General features: G+C 43.4%; 1 protein-coding gene across 2 annotated transcripts in view; it reads right to left on the bottom strand.

The window, feature by feature from the left end:
• Window positions 1-19,608, bottom strand: part of NFKB1 (nuclear factor kappa B subunit 1) — a 79,375-nt gene that overhangs the window by 40,577 nt on the left and 19,190 nt on the right. For both annotated transcript variants that reach the window (XM_054029174.1, XM_054029173.1), the window contains exons 3-5: window positions 17,629-17,713; window positions 9,368-9,405; window positions 5,893-5,991 (exon numbers count right to left, since the gene is read on the bottom strand). In XM_054029174.1, the coding sequence (XP_053885149.1) occupies window positions 5,893-5,991; window positions 9,368-9,405; window positions 17,629-17,713 (222 nt within the window). The remainder of the gene's footprint in view (window positions 1-5,892; window positions 5,992-9,367; window positions 9,406-17,628; window positions 17,714-19,608) is intronic.

Here is a 19,608-nt window from a genome sequence, read left to right as displayed (position 1 = left end):
AGTCTGCTCAGCAGTTTTTATGCTTTACAAATAATATTTTCCTATTTTAAAGATGTTTTTCTGTACTGCATACAAGCAAGTGAAATCGACTATACAAAGTGCTGTGAAATGCATGAAGTCAACAAATTAAAAATTGAGACTCCGCCCCTTCTTTCTAATCTCTTTCAGTTATAGCAACATTTGGCCCAAGTTCTGCAAATACTTCAAAATGTGAGTAACTTTACACACATGAGTAATTCCATTATTTCTGTGTGTAAAGTTATTCACACATGTAGGTGTTTGCAGGATTTGCACAGCCTTAGCTGTTACTTAGAAGTAAAACATTTTTAGGCCACAGTGTGATAGTTTCAGTTGACAGTGTCCCTAAAATTTGGGTGCCTAAAACTGACTACATACTTTTGCACCTAAATATAAATGGCTTCCTGATTTGATTGAAGTCAATGGGAGCTGCAGGTCTTCAGCGCCTCTGAAAATCAGGCAACTTATTTAGGTGCCAAATTACAGAGTTAGGAGCTCAGCTTTAAAAAAAAACAGTTACCTACCTTTTTGTTGTTTTTCGAGACGTGTGGCTCATGTTCATTCTATTGGGTGTGTGTGTTCACGTGCACAGTTGTTGTAGATTTTTGCCTTAGCGGTACCCAAAGGATCGGCTGTAGTGCCCTCTTGAGTGCCACGCTCAAGCACTGGTCTATTAGGCGCTGCCGATCCTAGGCCCTCTCGGTTCCTTCTTGCCGGCAACTCCGACAGTGGGGTAGGAGGGCGGGTAATAGAATGGACATGAGCGACACATCTTGAAGAACAACAGTTACAAAAAGGTAGGTAACCGTTTTTTCTTCTTCGAGGGCTTGCTCATGTCGATTCCATTCTAGGTGACTCACAAGCAGTGTCTTTGGAAGTGGGCTCGAAGTCCACAGTTAAGCGGCTTGCTGTACTGCTCTGCATTATCCCTGGCCTGCTGGGTAAGTGCGTAATGGGCCTTGAAGGTGTGGATGGCCAACCAGGTGGCCACCCTACAGATTTCCTGGATAGACACTCGGGCTTGGAAAGCTGCCAGAGAGGCTTGCACCCTGGTTGAGTGGGTGATGACCATTGCCGGAGGGGGCACCTTTGCCTGATCATAGCAGCAGTGAATATAGGCAGTGATCCAGAAGAAATTCTTTGAGCGGACACTGGATGACTTTTCATCCTGTTGGCCACTGCGATGAACAATTATATCGACTTGCAAAATGACTTGGTCCTTTAAATGTAAAAGGCTAGTGCCCTCCTGACGTCTAGGGAATGCCGCCGACGCTTCTCCTCCTCTTTACGTGGCTTTGGAAAAAAGGCACGCAGGTAAATGTCCTGGCCCGTATGAAACTGTGAGACCACCTTGGGCAGGAAAGCTGGATGTGGCCGCACCTGGACCTTGTCTTTGCAGAAGACTGTTTAGGGTGGTTCTGAGGTAAGCGCCCTAATCTCAGAGACCCAGTGGGCGGATGTTATTGCAACTAGGGGGGTCCTGTAAGCCATGACAGCACAAGATTCAGGTCCCATGGTGGAATGGGGTCCCTGATGTGCAAGCAGAGGTGCTCAAGGAGGAACCTGGCAGTCATGTCCTTGGCGAAAACTGACCTACCCTCAAGCGGCAGATGGAAGGCCGAAAGAGTGGCCAAGTGGACCCTGATAGATGAAAGGGACAGGCCTGGGAGCTTGAGAGGCAGAAGGTAGTCTAGGATCAACTTGAGCTGAATGCCTTTATCCAAAGTCCAATAAGTGAACCGCTTCCATTTGACCAGGTAAGTTGCTCTGGTCCTCAAAACGCCTGCTTCTGGCTTTCTTTGCCTCTGGAAGAACCAAGCTGGGCAGAGGAATAGGAAGATGAAAGGTGATGCCATTTAAATCCTTTGTGTCTCTCTTTCTGTAGGAGATGGACCGGGGGACACCCCAGAACCTTGACGGAGGCGGACAGAAAGGCTTTCTAGCCTGCTGAGGGATGTGAAGGCCCAAGGAATGGAGGGTGGCATGGGAGTCTTTAAGGCCGTGGAGCCATGCGTCAGCTAGAGCATGGCTCCCTCAAATGGAAAGTTCTGAAGGGTAGTCTGCATCTTACTGGGACTGTAACCAAGAGCTGCGTCTCATGACCATCTCAGAGGTGAATACCCTGGTCACCGAGTCCATAGCATCCCAGGCCATCTGGAGGGTGCCTCTCGCCACCGCTTTGCCTTCATCCACCAAGGTGACAAACTCCTGGGCTCGGTCCTGTGAAGGCCCTCCTTGAACTTGTGATGGAGTCCCACAGGTTGAAGTTGTACCTGCCTAGCAGGACATCCAAACTTGCAGGCTGGCTGGCAAATACATTTTCTGGCCAAACAGATGCCTTTGGGCATCTTTATTTTTTGGCGTGACGCTCGCCTGTCCCTGCCTGTCCCTTTCATTGATGGCAGACACAACCAGGATCCCGCTGGAGGATGGGTATACAGGTACTCAACCCCCTTTGTGAGGACATAGTACTTATTTTCCACCTTCTTGGAGGTAGGTGGAATGGAAGAGGGGATCTGCCACACAGACTAGGCAATTTTAAGGACTCCTGGGTTGACGGGCAAAGTGACCCGGGCCAAGTGACCTGGGCCAGGGTGGAGGAGGGTATAACATTAAAGAGGTTGTTGGACTCCTCTGCTAACTCCTCAACCTCCAAGTTCAGGTTGGCAACCACTCTTTTGAGCAAGGCCTGGTGCTCCTTGAAGTCGTTGGGGGAGCTGCTCATTTGTGACGGGCCCGCCGCCGCTTTGTCCGGACACAAAGAAGATGACTGCATGGCAGGGGGAGGGGTGGCTTCCCCTTGCTCATCGGGGCCCGCTGTGTCACCCCCGCATCAGATTCGGCACTGTGCTGACTGGGTGCCAGCTGTGTCAGGGGCAGCTTGTCTGATGCGGCCTGGGAGGAATGGTGGGAGTACGGGACTGGCATAACAGGTACAGCCCATGGGTTCCAGTACTGCCACTGAGCAGGCCATTGCCCCTGCCTCCAGGCCGCTGCTCAGGAGCCGTGCTGCTCTTGCGGCTTGGTAGCATTTCACCTTTTATAGGTGAGGGGCTGAACTCCCCTTCAGGCTCAGACCATTGCCCTTCCAATGACCAGGGAGGAGCCGTAGATGCCTGAGTCTGCCCACTGACCCTCGTTGGTGACTGGTAGGGACAGGGTGAGGACCAATGCTGCCTGAAGAGCGGTACCAGGGAGCTGGAGACTGGTGTCGTGACCGGAAATGATCCCACACTGAGGGGGATTGACGCCTGGGAGACTGCCTAGGCGACGGAGAGCTACGCAGTGGCGAACTCTGGTGGGATGCCTGACAGTACCATGGATACAGGGATCGGCGTCGTGACTCAGGTGTCCCGTGCCTTGCAGGCGGAGACCTTGGCATCAGGGACCTGTGTCTTCTAACCGGGGACCAAGGCTGCGGTGATGGGGACCAACACCTGCGGTCCAGGGAGTGGGGATGCTCTGCTGTTTTAGGGGGTGGTCCCATAACCGGCTTGCCCTGAGATGCTGGGTTACTCATTTCTATTTCTTATAGACTAAAAGTGCCAGATCCCTGGGTGCTAACTTATGTAAAAAAGTCAGTGAAGACGGCAACTTGGCTTTTAACTCAGTCAACAGTTCTAGTTAGGCACACAATGGACTTTCACTTGAGCCATTAACCAGAGTTAAAAACCAAGTCACTATGTCTTCATAGCTATTTTAACCTGAGTTAGCGAATGGGGGTTAGCTAACCAAAGTTAATTTTGCAGTGTAGACTTATACTAAGAGATATGCTCCAGCTCAGCTGGCAGTTTTGCACTTGATACAGATTTCACCCAGTTATTCCTGTAAATTCCTGTGGTCTATGTTATGCAGGAGGTCAGACTATGTCAACGTAATGCTCCTTCTTCTGGCCTTAAAATCTACAATTTTATGATTCTACAAATGGGCTTATTGCAGGGGTTTCCCTATCTCTTGGCAATTTCCGGCTGCCAGAATGTCTTGTAGGGGCTATTGCTAGTCAGCATAGATTATTGCAGCTGGACCAGTGCTGAGCTGGCCAAGGCTCCTGCAGATGCTTTAAGACAGCTGTGCACATCAGAAGTGATTCACATCTACTGCAGCAGCATACCCAAGGTCCTGGCACTCCCTCTTTATTTTTTATAGACTATTGTTCCTGAATATTCAATTGGGTTCCTCGAGATCAGCTCAGTTGTGAAGAGGAAAGGAGCCTCTGACAAAACGCAAGGGAGGCTGATGGGAAAAGGAGTGAAACACGTCTCTCTTTACTGGCACAACTTGAATCAAAAACAGGCACTAACAGGCAGTGGCCAGGAGGAACTTCGTTCCTTTGCCAACCTCTCCCACAAGGTTTTGCCGCGTGGTGACTAGTACCAGGAATAAAAAAAAACGCAGATGGGATCCATGGGAAAGACTGAATTACTTGACATTTTGTCTTTTAGTTTGTTTTCTGACTAAATCCTTTCCACACATTGCTTCCCATTGCATATTCTACTATCCGAGCTCCAATATTACTATGTACTCCACCAGTTTAAATCTTATCAATTATCAAGATATATTGGATCAGCCTTGAAAGATCCCACTATTGGGATAACTAATTTTATATTTAAACCTGCAAATGAAACCTTGTTCATTGTCTCATCACCATCATCATGTGAAAGGGAGAGTGAGTAGATTCTTTGCCAGAGCTGATAACTTTTCAGAAGAGCTTTGCAAGGCTACATTAAATCTATGATTTCTAATTTACCAGACTAACATCCCAGGTTATAACAGCCAGAGCTGATTACATTGAGTGATGCTCGTTCCCACTCATGGTGGAGATATAGTTGTTCCAAACCCTAGTCTCTCCCAAGATTCACAGAAGAACAGAGCACATGCACCTGAATGGATGGTGAGCACGGTCCAGCACAGAAGCTCACCTTTAGCACACTAAGGAGTAGGAAGGGGGAAAGAACTCATGAATTAAAAGCTATTAATTCTCGCTTTTAATGGGGAAATCTCTAATGGAACAATTCAGAAAATACACACTGCCATATTGATAGAGACTTTTGTGAGTGGTATTGCTATGGGTAATTTACGAACCACTGCATTAGATATTACCTCATAAAGAGCAAATTAATTCTTTCTTCAATAAACTCAATGGCTCTTAATTCATGAGCTCAGAAAGCTCAAAATAAAATATAGTATACTCTTCCCCTGCAATGCAAGGAGAACGTGATTGCTGAGGGAGCCTTAAGCTTGGAGGTTTCCTAACTGTAGTTCTGTTATAATCTCAACCCTAACATTGCATTTGCATAGGTATTTTTCTTTGGTTGATGGTTTTTAATAATAAAGACAAAGCTGCTTAGGAAATACTGCATTGTAAGCCTGATCCAACTCCTGTTAAAGTCAGTCTGTCTTTGGACTGAGCGTAACGTTAGGCAGCCATTTTTTAAAAACCTGGGCCCAGGAGCACTAGCTGCATTATGTGTTTTCAACCACTACCACAACAATGAGCACAAGCAAACATCTGGAAAGACTACCTACCTCTTCTTTTAAGGGGGGAAAAAGTAGTTCCAGAAGCCCTGTGCTAATTTCCACTCTTAAAAACTTAGCAGTTCAAATGCACAAGCTTGGAGTGGGAAGGACCAGAGACATTCAGCAGATTCTTTTTAATTCACAGGATGGATTTTCACTTGCCAAAAACAAAAAACCAGCTAGTGCCTTATTTATGTGCATTACAGTCTCTCAGTTTAAAAACTGGCATTGAAATACACAGCTCATCTCAATAACTTCAAATAGATTTATGGTGATGTACAAACCAATCCTATGTAAGGATTTTTTGTATGACACTCACAATCATATTGTTAAATAATTAATAATTTATGAACTTACTTTGACCTGAGGGTATGATTTTTTGTTCTTTTCACTAGAAGCACCCGGAAGTCCACCATGTGATGGCCCTTCACACACATATCTGAAACGAAACCCCCTCTGTGGAGATTAAAAAAATAAATAAAGAAACTTTGAAAATCATCATTTTAAAACAACTATCCATTGACAAATTGAAATGTTATGGCTGCTAATTCCCGAAACATTCTCTGGATACTTCTACATGGGTGGCAAACAGTTTTATTCTCATTCACACACATAGCAGCAATTGGAATCTCTTCTCCCAATGCTAATGTGATTATACTAAATGGACTTAGGTGCAGAGATCTCTTTGCATCCCAGAAACCAGTCAGAAGGTGGATGAAGGATTTAGAATAGTGAAGACACTCTTGAAGACATCATGGTAGCAGTCAGGAGATGGGGAGAGGTAAAACAGGAGCCCCAACAGTGCAGGGAAGGTGAAGGGGGCAGGGAAAGAAATCACTCTTTTCCCTTTCACAGAATAGCAGCCATGAAACCAACAAGAATGTCAATTTCACATTTCATGTCAGGAACATCATATTTTGGTATTTCTAAATCAAGTTTTCCAGGGATCTTCAGTTCGTCAAGAAATTTGTTTCATATAGGAACAAAAGCAAATTCAAAAATACAGAAATTTCGCGTGAACTGAAATCCATGAGATTTGGTGTGCTGTATTTATGAACACTTTTCCTTTATTTTCCCCATTATTTATTTCTGTATATGGGGGGAAAGGAGTAGGAAGTGTCCAGGTTAAGAAAGCTGCACAAAATAATTCACTTTTATGATTAGATTACTTTTACACTGGACATAAAACATGAGCAGACACTGACAATTTTTGCAAAGGAACTCTGCCAGCATACAGTGAATGCCACCGGGAAGTCAGCCTTTACCAACAATAACTATACCATCATATCTGAGATAACACAATTTATCTGCGATTCTAAGGTTAAGAATATACCATGGGTCAGATCCTCAAAATGTATAAATCAGCATAACCCTCGTGAAGTAAATAAACATATAAAATTTCAAAGGATTTATTCTATCAAAGAGAAATTTAAACAAGATGGTTCTAAGTAATTGCTATAGTCATTGACATACCAGGGATGGAAAAAAACTACTGAAAATGAAAGCCACCTGGGAGGGGGGATTTGGGAGAGAGTAGTATTTAATAGGATCCACTACAAAGAAATGTTAATACACCTTTAACTGTAATATTACAAATGGCACTACCTCTCTTATACTTTCAGTCAGGAAGGTTTCCCCTCTTAGGCCCCAATCCTGTGATTGACAGAGCTCTTTTGAGTTCAGTGTGATTCTAGGAAGTGCAGCAGTCTGCCAAGTAGCGTCAACTATACGGTTGTAGCCTTAATCAGACAACATTTGCCTGGCAGAATCAGGCTGCAGACATCTGACACCAGGTTCCTCTGAATGTAAGTGTTTGTCAGCCCACAGTTATTCACAATGCTCACACAATTGCTCTTAAAATGAGTAATCAACCTCAAAGCCTCCGCAATATCTATCCTGCTAAAGTCTTTGCTGTTTAAATACTTGTGCCTTATACAGTGTTTGACTTTCACTCACATACCCACAGAACAGACTGATAATCATGAAACACAAAAGTTAAAATTCACTTCAACGCATTAAGGCAGAGTAATTGGGCTTTCTGCTGGTGAAGCGCCCAAGTAGGGGTTGGGGTTGGGGCAGCCGGGGCTGAAATTCATTCCTGAACCTAGGGCTAGGACTGCAGAACAGCCACACCGAAGCCACTGCAAACTGCCAAGGCCGCTGGATCCATGTAATTGCCTGTATAACCTTCCCTACCTGGCGTTGTCCTGTCCCCATGACTGACCTATGTGGGGCCAGTGACGAGACTGCCTGCACAGTGCTCTGTCCATGGCTCACCCCGCACAGTCGCACTACAAACCTTAAATTGTCTGGTGCGCCTTGGGGCCTCTCTACAATGGGAGCCATGGGTGGGGTGGCCATTTTACAGCCATTGCACACTGTAGACCCAATTATGTATTTAAGGCACAGCCTGGCGTTTGGGATGATTCAGAACCACATGAGAAGCAGAATTGCTCCCAGAGCTCCAGGTGCATGGAGCATGCACATTTCACTGAGTGCAGTGTGCATCCCACTGGTGTGCCAGGCCAGCCCAGTGCAAAGCTAGGGGTGGGGTCAGGGACCCACCTCCCCTCAACTTCCTTTGGGCTGATGTAGGTCTCTAGATGTGTATGGAGTGAGCAGTCACTGCAGTCCTGAGTGCACAGATTGTATTGTGACAGGCCTTTTATACGGGGTATGCCTGTGGTGGGGCAATCTTTGGTCACTTCCATCTCCCTATGCACCCACACAAGAGCATCACAATCTGGCCTTGTATGTGACTATGTGGGAGGGGTAGGAAAAGGGCCTCAGTATTGTATTGGCCAAGGGAGGAATCACTGCATGTAGGATTATGAGCAAATGCCTTAGAAGGGCTGAAGCCACAATTCCAACAGAAATGCTGGAGTATCAGTCACAGTGAACACTCTGCACCTTTGCCCTGGGTGGGAAGGTGGTTTCCATCCCCAGCAACTCCCATACACTTTACCTTCATGAAGCCCAAGTAGTGCAGTGAGATGAAAATCATACTGACAGAGGAGTGAAAAGTAGTGTTGTTCTGTGCTTGTGTAACCCACACACTTCCTGGGTGTGGTTTCTGTCCCCTCTAGTGGCACCGAGACCACTTAGAGTTAATGAGTCTACTATAGCCTTAGCTAAAAGCCATGTGGCTTCTAGCTCATGCAGTAGAGGCTCATGCACTGAGGTCCCAGGTTTGATCCCATCTGCTGACGACCAGACTCTGTTGGTGTTACACTTGTACAAAAATTGCATCCCAAAATTACCTTAATTTATTCTTGGGGTATTCAGCGTTACCAAGTGTGTGGCAAAAGGAATCTCACAGGACTACACAAATCATGAGTTAAAATTTCCTGCAAGGGTTTGGGAAAGAGTTCGGAAAATGGCCATTATATTTGTTATTTTTATTTTTCATTTTAGCAAGAAATATTAAAAAAAAAACTACAAATTGTCCAGAAATATTTCATCGACTCATATTTGTTTCAAACATTGGGATATTTTCCTATCATAATCTATTTTAAGGCTCATTCCTAGATGGAAATGTTTTCTACCTTTAGTAAAATACATTTAATATAACCCTCAGATTTTTTTTGCCCTGTGACACTTCCAGACAGATGACTAGAGATAAGAACCGAACAAAACAGGAAACAACCTTGCTATAAAAGCGTAAAAAACAAAACAGAACACAGCTAATAATGCACCACACTTCTTATTGGTTCAAAATGCTTTACAATGAGATAGATTATTCAGTATCCCTCCATCTTGGATTACAGCGGTACTCAGACAATATGCTGCCACAACTACCCAAAATATTTTCAAAATGCAGTGTTCCTCTTACCTGTTTAGGCTGTTCTATGATTTGAAGGTATGGTCCATCTGGTAATAAAAAAATAGAAAAATAATAATGTACCTCTGATTTACATCAGCATCACATATAAGAAGTCAGAGGGCTAAAGTAGATGTTCTAAAAAGACGGGGTAAAATTTTCAAATATGCCTAAGAACCTAAGTTTTATTTTGAAAAGTGACTTGGGCACTTGGGAGCTGACATCCTATTGACTTTCAATGAGACTGAGGCTTTGTCAATGAGACTTTCGTCGTCAAAACTTTTGTCACTCAGGGGTGTGAAAAAATACCCCTCTGAGTGACAAAAGTTTTAACGATGAAAAGCACCGGTGTGGACAGTGCTTCGTTGGCAGGAGCTGCACTCCCATGGACAAAGCTACCGCCCCTTGTTGGAGGTGGTTTTATTTTGTCACCGGGAGAGCTCTCTCCCAGGGATAAAGAGCAGCTACACAGCACACCTTACAATGGTGCGGCTGTACGCGCTGTTGTTAGGTGTCCAGTGTAGACATAGCCTTAAGCTTTAAAGGGTGGGATTCACAAAGGGAGCTAAGGCTGAGACCTGCAATGTTTTAGCATCCTGCCAGCAAGTGGAATTCACAATCCTGAGCTAGGCACCCAGGCTCCATACACAATGCCTCGGGGAGAGCTAGGTGCCTAAAAAGAGCTTCACAGAAGCCAGGAAGCTGAGCAGGAAGCTGCTTAAGCAGGCTAGTAGGAAATGCCAAAGAGAGGTGGGTGGCCAAAGCCCTGCCCCCTGAAGGAGCTAAAGATCCCAACTCCGGGCCAAAGGATGGCACCTCCCTGGACTTGGTATTAACAGCTGTGAACCCTTTCCTGGAGTTAGGCATCTATTCTAGGTCAAATATTTTTCAAGAAAAACGGAGGTGGCTGCTTGTAAACTTTAGCCTACAGGTTAGAGCACTCAGTAGGGATGTGGGAGACCCCAGTTCAATTCCCCCCTCTGCCCAATGTGGAGCAGAGATTTAAAACCAGGTCACTCACCCACAAAATGAGTGCCCTACCACTAGGCTATGGGGCATCCTATGGTGGGGCTTTCTCAGTCTCTCCTGTTGAAGCCATTCCGCTTGGTAGGAAATAATTAAATATTCATTGCACCACAGAAAATGAGAGGGTGACTAACAGGGCGGTAGGAGATGCAAGTTCCAGTCTCTGCTCTAATGACTATTTTAGTATTTCATGCTTTATCACCTCCTCCTATGGCTGTGTTTTGTGCACCCCGAGCCTGATCCTGTGCTCTAAAGCAGCATCTGAGCATGTCCACCAGAACAGGTCCCGCGGGCAAGATAGGCTGGGGAATGCCTAGTTTATGGAGTGTTAGTTAGGTGCCAAGCTGCTCAGTGGTGTCAGGTGGCTATGCACTTGCCCACTGCCAGAAATGTAAGCACCGTGGGGACTTTACCAGTGGAAGCATAGGTGCCTAAGGACTTTGAGCACCTAGAGGGTTAGATGCAGTTGAGCCAGATTTTTGAGGATCTAAATTTTGAACTTAAGTTTACTAAAGTGGAATTAGGTCCTTAAGTCCCCCTCATGAATCCCGTCCTAAGTGCCTAACTCACTCCTGAAAATGGGACTTAGGTTCCTAAGTCCTGTATACACTTTCAAAAATTTTACTCATGAGCCAATTTCTGACACCAGGTATATGGGTCTGCTCGACTAATAATGTCAGACTCCAACTGACTTAAGTGGTCCATCATCAGATGCAATGGGTTAAATCCACCCCTGAGCACTGGGCCAGTACAAGGTCTATGCACCACTTAAATCCTACTTAAGCCAAGCCCTGTTTGGAGGACCTAAGTGATGCAAAGGCTCATGCTGGTCTTCTGAAGAGAGGTCAATTTGACCCTAATAAGCCTGATCCAAAGCTCATTGAAATCAACGGGAATCTTTCCATTGACTTCAATGGCCTTGGAGCAGGCCCTATGTGAGAAATTCTCATTGAAGTCATTCATTGCATGGCATCTGAGCACAGAATTCGGTCTAATCAGGGCTTAAATTAGAGGGAGGTACATAGAGCTAAGGCGTACCCCTGCTTGCCATCTCGTTCAGATTCTCAGCTGTGAAAAGAGAAAGTTCATCTCCTGCCCTTATGGCTGTGAAGATCATTTTAATAATGTGAACCACGTGTTACTGATGCAGGGATGCCTTCATGAGTTTCAGAGGGCCTGAAAAAAACATTTCTGAGAGATATAAACTGCCCCTTCATCTTAACGAGGTGTTAACTCTGATGACTAATGATAACGTTTAAATGTTAATAATGTTAACAATCAGCTGTTTATCAAAGTCTGTAATAAAAGAGAATAATTTTAGGAAGATCTGCACAATCTACTATGAGTTGAATATCATTTTGGTGCCACAAGTGGTTACCATCACTTTTTTTTTTTTCCAACACCCAAGAGAAAGACAAGTCCAAAAAGTCTAACAGAGCCCGCCAGGACACCAGAACCCCACCAAAACGAGCCAAACCACAGTAATCTAGCAGAGCCTATGGGTATTTCCATACACCACTGAGGAGATAACAAGATCCAGGACCTCATCAGAGCATGCATGACCATATTCTGAACAACTGCACAATTCACCACAAGTGGCATCTTGTTTTGACATCTCCAGTGGGGGCAGTTTAGAAGAGTACCATTAATCTTTTTGCAACCTGATGTTCACTGACTGGTTAAAATACTATAGGATTCATTTATCTGTAGTAGTGTGATTGTGTTATGTCTTACCCAGGCACTGAGACCATTCAATTTTAGTAAAATAGCTTTTTATTTCTTAAATAAAGATATCACACAATCTTCTCAAAAAAGGGAATCTTGGTAAATACTCTAACTGGCAGATATATAAGGAGCCCTCATTGCTTATCTGTCAAAATCAGTTGACTCAGCAATTGCCTTCATGCCAAAGATATATTACAAAGGTTAGCAATGACAATCTTGAATCTAAAGCTCCTTTTACATGCAACTAACTATAAAACAAACTAATATGTAAGTTGGCCAAAGTAATAAATATGGAAATTGGGTTTATATTCTTCCTATGCAATTAAACGTTTTGCTGGCATTCTAGAACACAACTGAACATTTTGTTTACTAAAAGTTTTAATAGATAAAGAGTGATATACCATTTTGCTTATTCTCTTTGTCTGTAACAGTGGGTTCCTTTTGAACTATGTTCTAATAGTAGTAGACAAAAATACTAAGGCAGAACATGACTTTGGACGCCTCACATATTAATACTGAGAGAAAGCAAAAAGAAAAAGCTATCGGAAATGTTGCAAGGTTGGCATAATGGCTTGTTATAGCCTAGTCAGATTACATGAATCATAGCTTTATTTAAACAAAATAGGCCTGGAGTTGCACCTTCCTACCACCAGTAAAAATTAGATTGTTGAACCTGATTGACTGAAAAAAAACAACAACAACCACCCCGCAGAAATAAGTCATTTTGATGTAGTACTGTTATGTGTATTTAGAAATGTTATTTAAAAATAAAGAGCAAGCATGTTAATTGACTTTCAAACATTAATACCCTAGTCATTTTATTTTGAATGTTAGAAAGGATTATATTATACAGGTTCTTAAACCACGCTCATCATTATATTGTCTGAACTCCTTCCAGAAATGCATCAAACAATGTGGCTAACATTTGTCCTGTGTGGGTCACTCTTTCTCTCAAATCTCCCCCGGGGAGAGAATGTGTGCAGTGGAGTGTTTTGTTTAGGGAAGAGTTTTTGAGTTGTGATTATTTTAATATGTAGAAACTGTTTTGAGAATATAGGCACATTGAAGAGGTGTGCTGGAGCAGAAGGTGTGGAGACTTGTGATGGTCTTCAGTTCATGAGAGATTTTTTTTTTGACAAGTTGGTACCAGCTATCAAGAAAGCTCTGTCTCCTGTACATTTCATTCTAACAAACGAATAATTTATAAATGTTAATCGGGCACAAAAAAGCACAGCAGCAAATCAACCACTAAATATGTCAACCTTTGATTGCGCTCCTACATTTTCAAAATGCATAACCTAAAGTTAGTGTATTTTGCCCAGAATTCTATGCTGTTTGGATGAAATTCACCCCTGTGTAGCAAATGTACCACTTAAGTGGTGCTTTAGCCCTCTGCAAAGGGATACATTTCACTCCCACAGAAGGCCAAGTTCTAACATCACAATTCCTCATGATTTGCCTGACACTCCCGCTGCAAACAGGAAGGCTTTGTATTTGAAATTAACATCCACCTAACATGGATACATTTTGGAGCAGGGCGGCAACATTTTGATTTTGAACCTACTTATCTACCTAACTTCTTTTTCCTTCCTCTCACCTCACTCAGTTCAGACTAACTTCTGTCCCGCTACCTGCCCTCCTGCCTGAGTCATAGGCCTACTTCCCTCATCGCCTTCAACTGCTGTGTTTCTTCACTCTCCTTCCTTCCTCTCACACTTGAGTCACAGACCTCATGCTTCTTGCCACCTCTCACTGCTACCCACGGCTTCTTTTTCTCTCAGAGCCTGCTCCTGCACACACTTTCCGGAGGAGTACCAATCTTCAGGATAGGGCCACTTCCTTAATCCCTCCCACCACAGAAATGCCAAGCAGAATGGGGTTTGTGAGATTGGAAGGTTTCACCCAGGCACTACCCAGGCAAGGCTGGCAGAGTTGCAGGACTAATGGATTTTCCGAGCCAACAGCCTGGCTAGGTAGTGCCTGAAACAATTAATTTTAGACCCTGAGATAGCCCTGACTTCTGGACGGTGACCAGGCTGCTGTATTGGACCCAACCTTTGGATCCCATGTGCTGCTAAGTTCCTTGGGTCTGGGCAGTGACTGATTACAGTCTCTAGTTCTGGGTCACTCATGTGCACTCCCAGGTGAGCACCACCTGTCTGACACCCCATTGGCAGTGGGACCCCACCAACCAGATGCCTACACCCTGGAATCAGTGCCTCAGCCCTCCAGATGGCCCCTGTAGCTTATAAATGTTCTTCCCAGAGGTCTAACCTTGTGGGCACTCTGGTTTATAGTTTCTCTCTTCAGGGACCACATGACAGTTAAAGCCAAGGAACTTCTTAAACACACACACACACTTTACTCATAATGAGCACAAGAGGTATAGATCTAGATGAGACAACAAAACCTCTATGCAATCCCTCTCCCCCTCAGAATCATCCTCACTCCTGAGATTCTTTTGGGGTTTGGCTATTCTGCTGGGAGAAGGCACGCTTGTCCTGCCCCTCTCCTCCAGCGTGTCTTCTCTTTCTGGTGGTGATATGGGTTCCTTGCTTAGAGAGCATGTCTCTTTTTACAGTCAGTCTGTCACCCCTTTCTCCTTCTGTCCTTCTCCTGTGGATTTTCCATTCTCCAGCACACACATACACACCCCATGGCTGCGGGGCATAGAGAAGGGTTCAGTGAGCAAGAGTCATTAGTAAGATAATAGTCCTTGGCAGCTGCCGGGTGCGGCTATTCAATTGTTAATGGCCCCGCTTCAGATCTGCAGGCATGGTCTTTTGCCATACAATGGAAGTTTTAATCCGCACTGAAGATGACAGTCTTAAATAGAGGTCATAAAATCACATCTTTTCCTAAGCTTACGCAGACATATTCCCCAAACTGTTACACCGCTGCACACATTTTTTTCTATATGTTGTGGGAAAGATTGCGAATGGTTGTGCAGTGAGGAGGAGGCAGTAGGGAACCAGCCAAAATTGCAGCCCCTGCACTCTGGGTGTAACTTGCCAAAAAGGGGGGGCAAGGAGTGAACAGAGCTACAGCTCTGCCCCTCCACTCCACACTAGACTGGGGTGGCTTGCCACACTGGGTGAGTAAATTCTTCTTCTTACAGGGGTGTCATAGATTGTGTTCCCTTGACCCCCTAAACAGCAAGGATTTGCCGTAGACACTGTCTCCAAGGCAGAATGCATCCCAGTGCTCCCCATGGAGCAGTGCAGTGTATTATTCATACAGTCAGAATGAAGCTGGAGGGACAGCAGTACATCACTGTATTATATTTACAAACATACGCACGCCTACTTGTCAGAAAGTCCCTAAACTCCCTAGTTGTTTATTACTTGTTTAAATGACACTCAAATGGCACTATAACCCACAGTTATACATTAAACCTGCTCCTTGTCAAATCAGTAACTCAGCCATTGTCCATGGTTGACTGAAAGATTTAAGTGCTGGGGCTGCGTCAATGGCAGATATTAGCCAACTAGGTTCTCCAACTTCTTCATTCGGCAGACCACTTTGTGAGAGATAAGTTCTCTCTTGGACACCTCCCACCTCAATTTCTCCCTACGGGTGGCTGTCAAAGTGCTTCATTTTGGAGACTACCAGGGAAGCTCCTCAGGCCTCTTTGAGGATCACTTTCTTAGACGGACACACACACAAACAAAAATAGGGTGTGATTTCCAAAAGCACTCTGTGTTGGCTTAACTCTGCTCTGACTGAAGTAAATTGTAAAAACCCCACAGATTTCAATCAGAGTTGAATTAAACCAAGAATAAGCACTTTTGAAAATCCCAAGACAAAACTGCAAGTAATCTCCTCTGAGTATAGAAGAGTATTAGTTCCTGTTTTCAATGGTTAAAATACAATCCCCATCTCACAATACCATATTAAAATGTGGCTAAATGGCAGACTCATAGCAGTGACAACACCACAATTCAAAGAACAGTAGGAAATTAATGTGCCATGATTTGTTATGGTGACATTACTCAAGAAGTTGAGTGACGATTATCAGGTAAACTAAAAAGCTACATGTGGTGAGAAGCATATCACTGCAGAAGGACCCAGAGGTATGTGCAACACTGATCATGTCAGAGTTAGGACCTGCTACTTAAAACTGTTTCAAACTAGTAAGCAGATGTCTCTCTCAGAGACTTGGGGACGTTGGGGGAAAAAAACTAGGGGTATGTTCTGTAGCAAGCCTCTAGGCTTTGCAATTGAATCCTAGTGGCCAATTCCATTCTGTGTTAATAAAAAAATGTTGCGATACCAACTGATTGAGTTTAAATGGGATTTACACAGCCCTCTGCACAAGGATTTTACTTTTATGCCCTTTACTGCTATCATATTTGCAAATGCATCCAACAAACTGCACTTTTGATTTCTGTGATACAAAGCAACTTGTGATGCCAAAAGTACCAGATATGTCCTGACTGAATGTGGAGTTAAATGGATCATCAACAGAATATGACGACAGCGTGTAAGCTGCAGTGGAGAATCAGCAGCAAAGACATTAACAATAGGTCAGAGAAAAATTCTAACAACATTACTGATAAATAAGGATTCAGAGTTCTTTTCTTTTCCAAATCTGTTAATCCAATAGACTAGACGGGGAGGCTCAGGATTCCTACTTTCAAATTAAAAGTAATATTGACAAATGACATTTGAAAAAACCTCCAAGGACAAATTACCAGATAATATTAATCAATATGTTTACTCTTCTCCTGATCTCTGCCAAGAGATTTCAACACTCCTAAATCAGTCCCACACTGGGGATAATTGATCCACATACTGACTCAAAATATTCATTATTTTTTTTGCAGAGGTTGCAGGGGGGGGAAGTGCCAGAATTTAGCTCTGCATTTTCAACATTGTGTCAACATTCAGGAAACTGTTAGGTGCTTTTAATATCAACCTGACACTTTACAGGAAATACAGAAGTCACTGAGAAGGAAAACAGATTCAAATGATACAGGAAGCTGAATATATTCTAGGTTTCATTAGTGAGAAACATATCCCCTTAAAAACAACTACAACAAATGAAACACAGCACAAGATAGCATGCAAAAAATGTATCTGTTACACTAGGCAGGCAATACAACAACTGGAGGCATCTAAAAATGGTATTGTCCCTTTAAAAATTCAACACATCATTTATTGATGTTTGATCAATCAGAACATTTAACTGGCTAAAACATTCAGTTTCTATATTTAGGCACAAAAGTATCCTTGGTAGTAGAACAGTCACAGATTCTTCTTGCAGGTGAAGTGAGGTTGGGGGATTCTTAAATGTGTTTTAAAATCTGACATTTTAACAACAATATGAGGAAGTAAGGATAAAAACTTCAAGGTGTTTTATAATAGAACATAATAAATATAAACAGACCATCCTCTTTGAAAGACCTCTCTTTCTCTCTCTCTCTCTCTCACTCACACTGTCTCTCTCTCTCACACACACACACAACTGGAAGAAACACTAGGAAGATAAATCACCAGGACCAAATAGCAGTGGCTCTTACCTGTTCGTAGTGGTAACTCTGAGGTAATGAAACCTGTATTATTAAATAGTGCATTCACTCCCATGAACTGTTCCATTGCAAACATCTGTATTGAAACAGAGTTAATGATTATTAATATGCAAAAATACTTTTACACATACAGTATCCTTCAACGAAGGATTTCAAAGCACTTTGCAAATAGTAATTAGGATTCCCAATATACCTCTGAGATAGGTACGCATTCTTATTCCTGTATCACAGGTGGAATAAATCAAAGCTCAGAGAGTTTAAAGACTTGTCCACACTAACACTCCTTGATGCATCTTTTTAATGGTGCAACTCCACTAGTGCTAGCTCCTGTGGACCTGGTAGTGTAGACAGGACTCAGCATTTTGACCAGTGTAACCTGTAGGTCTGTAGCAAGCATGGAAAGGGGTTGCTGAGCCGTGCAAAGTGCTAGTGTGCATGCACCACAGGCCAAATATTCAAAAGCGCTTGGAAGTTGAACTTTTTTGAAAATCTGGCCCCAATAGTGGCCACTAAGCACTTGAACATCTAGCCCCAGGTGACTTGCCCAAGGTCATACTCAGAGTCAATGACTGAGCTAAAAAGTTCCAACTCCCAATCCCCTTATCTAACCATCATCTAGCCACCATCTTTGTTTAAAACATATTCACAAGGGACACACCATGTTAAAATGACAGTACCAAACGAGCAGCTTCCGTGGGCTCAACTTAAAAAGTTCTCGTTGAATTCCAAAAAATATATAGTTAAGAACAGACTTTTTGATCTACTGTAAGTAGTACCACAACTAAATTCAACGCTTTTCAAATTGGAGGATAAGCACAAAACAAAAAAGTCTCTGTGAAATAAAAATAAGTAAACGTAACCTTTTTATAAACCTAGAAATTTGCTTCAGAAGGTATTTAATATGACAGAAGAGAGAATCTTCCTGGATTGGATGATGTGGTACTTGTTATTGGTCTAGCAATTAACATACAAGCAGCAAGTCTTTTCATTACAATTAATCCACTAGTTTGGAACAAATTGTTGGGTTGACTCTGCCAGTACAGGACCACAGGGACAACTCACTGGTGGTGAATACACAGCTCTCCTGTTAAAAGTCTAGTGACTGCATCACAGCTCCAGTCTGCTCCCTCTGTACCCATAAGGGCAGCTTGCTGTGCAAGCTCTGCTCTTAGCTCTAAGGATAGGGTTTGGGAATTTTCAACAGTCCTTCCCTGCTTTTCTTCTCTCCTTCCTCTTCCCCTCAGCAGTGTCCCGACCCACTGACCTCAGCAGGGGAAAACACTGGAGTCAACTGCATTGTAATCGCAAGTCAGTGACTGTTTCCTCATCCTTCTCAGCTGTGGTCAACAAAGACTAGGGAGGGCCCTTCCCATGATAAGTAGGTGAAGGCTTTCACTGTCTTCTTAAAGGAAGGTGACTGCCCATCAGTGAAGACAAGGGACTTCAGTCAGACTGGTTTCTCCAGGGGTGCATTTATGTACACAAATGAGCTCCCTGATTTTAGAATTAAACTCAATAGGTTTCATGAACTATGAGATCTCTTCTCCCCTTCCTATATGTACGTATATCCCTCACTGCCACTCATGATGGGTTATATGAGTATTTCAATGGCAAAACAGAGCTGAATAGTGAAACCCTGGACCACTGAACTCATTGGGAGTTTTGCTGTTGACTTTAATGGGGCCAGGATTTTACATTTCTTTTTTTATGCACGCTAAGAAAAGTTAGTCCTATTCTCAGTGTACCAACCCTAGTGATTCTATTGCGAGTTTCACAGTATTTGGTGTTATTCTTATTCTCTGGAGTCACATGAATAGGTGAGAATCCGAGCTTTTATTTTAAAAAAGTATGTTTCTAGATCTCATGGCTAGGGAGAAAAGCTTAAAAATGTAACCGCAGACCCATGCACCCTGATAGTTCCAAAACCAGAAGGCAAATAAAAAACATCAAATGTAATTTTTTAATCTCATT

The sequence above is a fragment of the Malaclemys terrapin genome, chromosome 5 (assembly GCF_027887155.1).
Source record: "Malaclemys terrapin pileata isolate rMalTer1 chromosome 5, rMalTer1.hap1, whole genome shotgun sequence".
NCBI classification, from domain to species: domain Eukaryota; kingdom Metazoa; phylum Chordata; order Testudines; family Emydidae; genus Malaclemys; species Malaclemys terrapin.
This window is presented reverse-complemented; position numbering and strand designations above follow the sequence as displayed.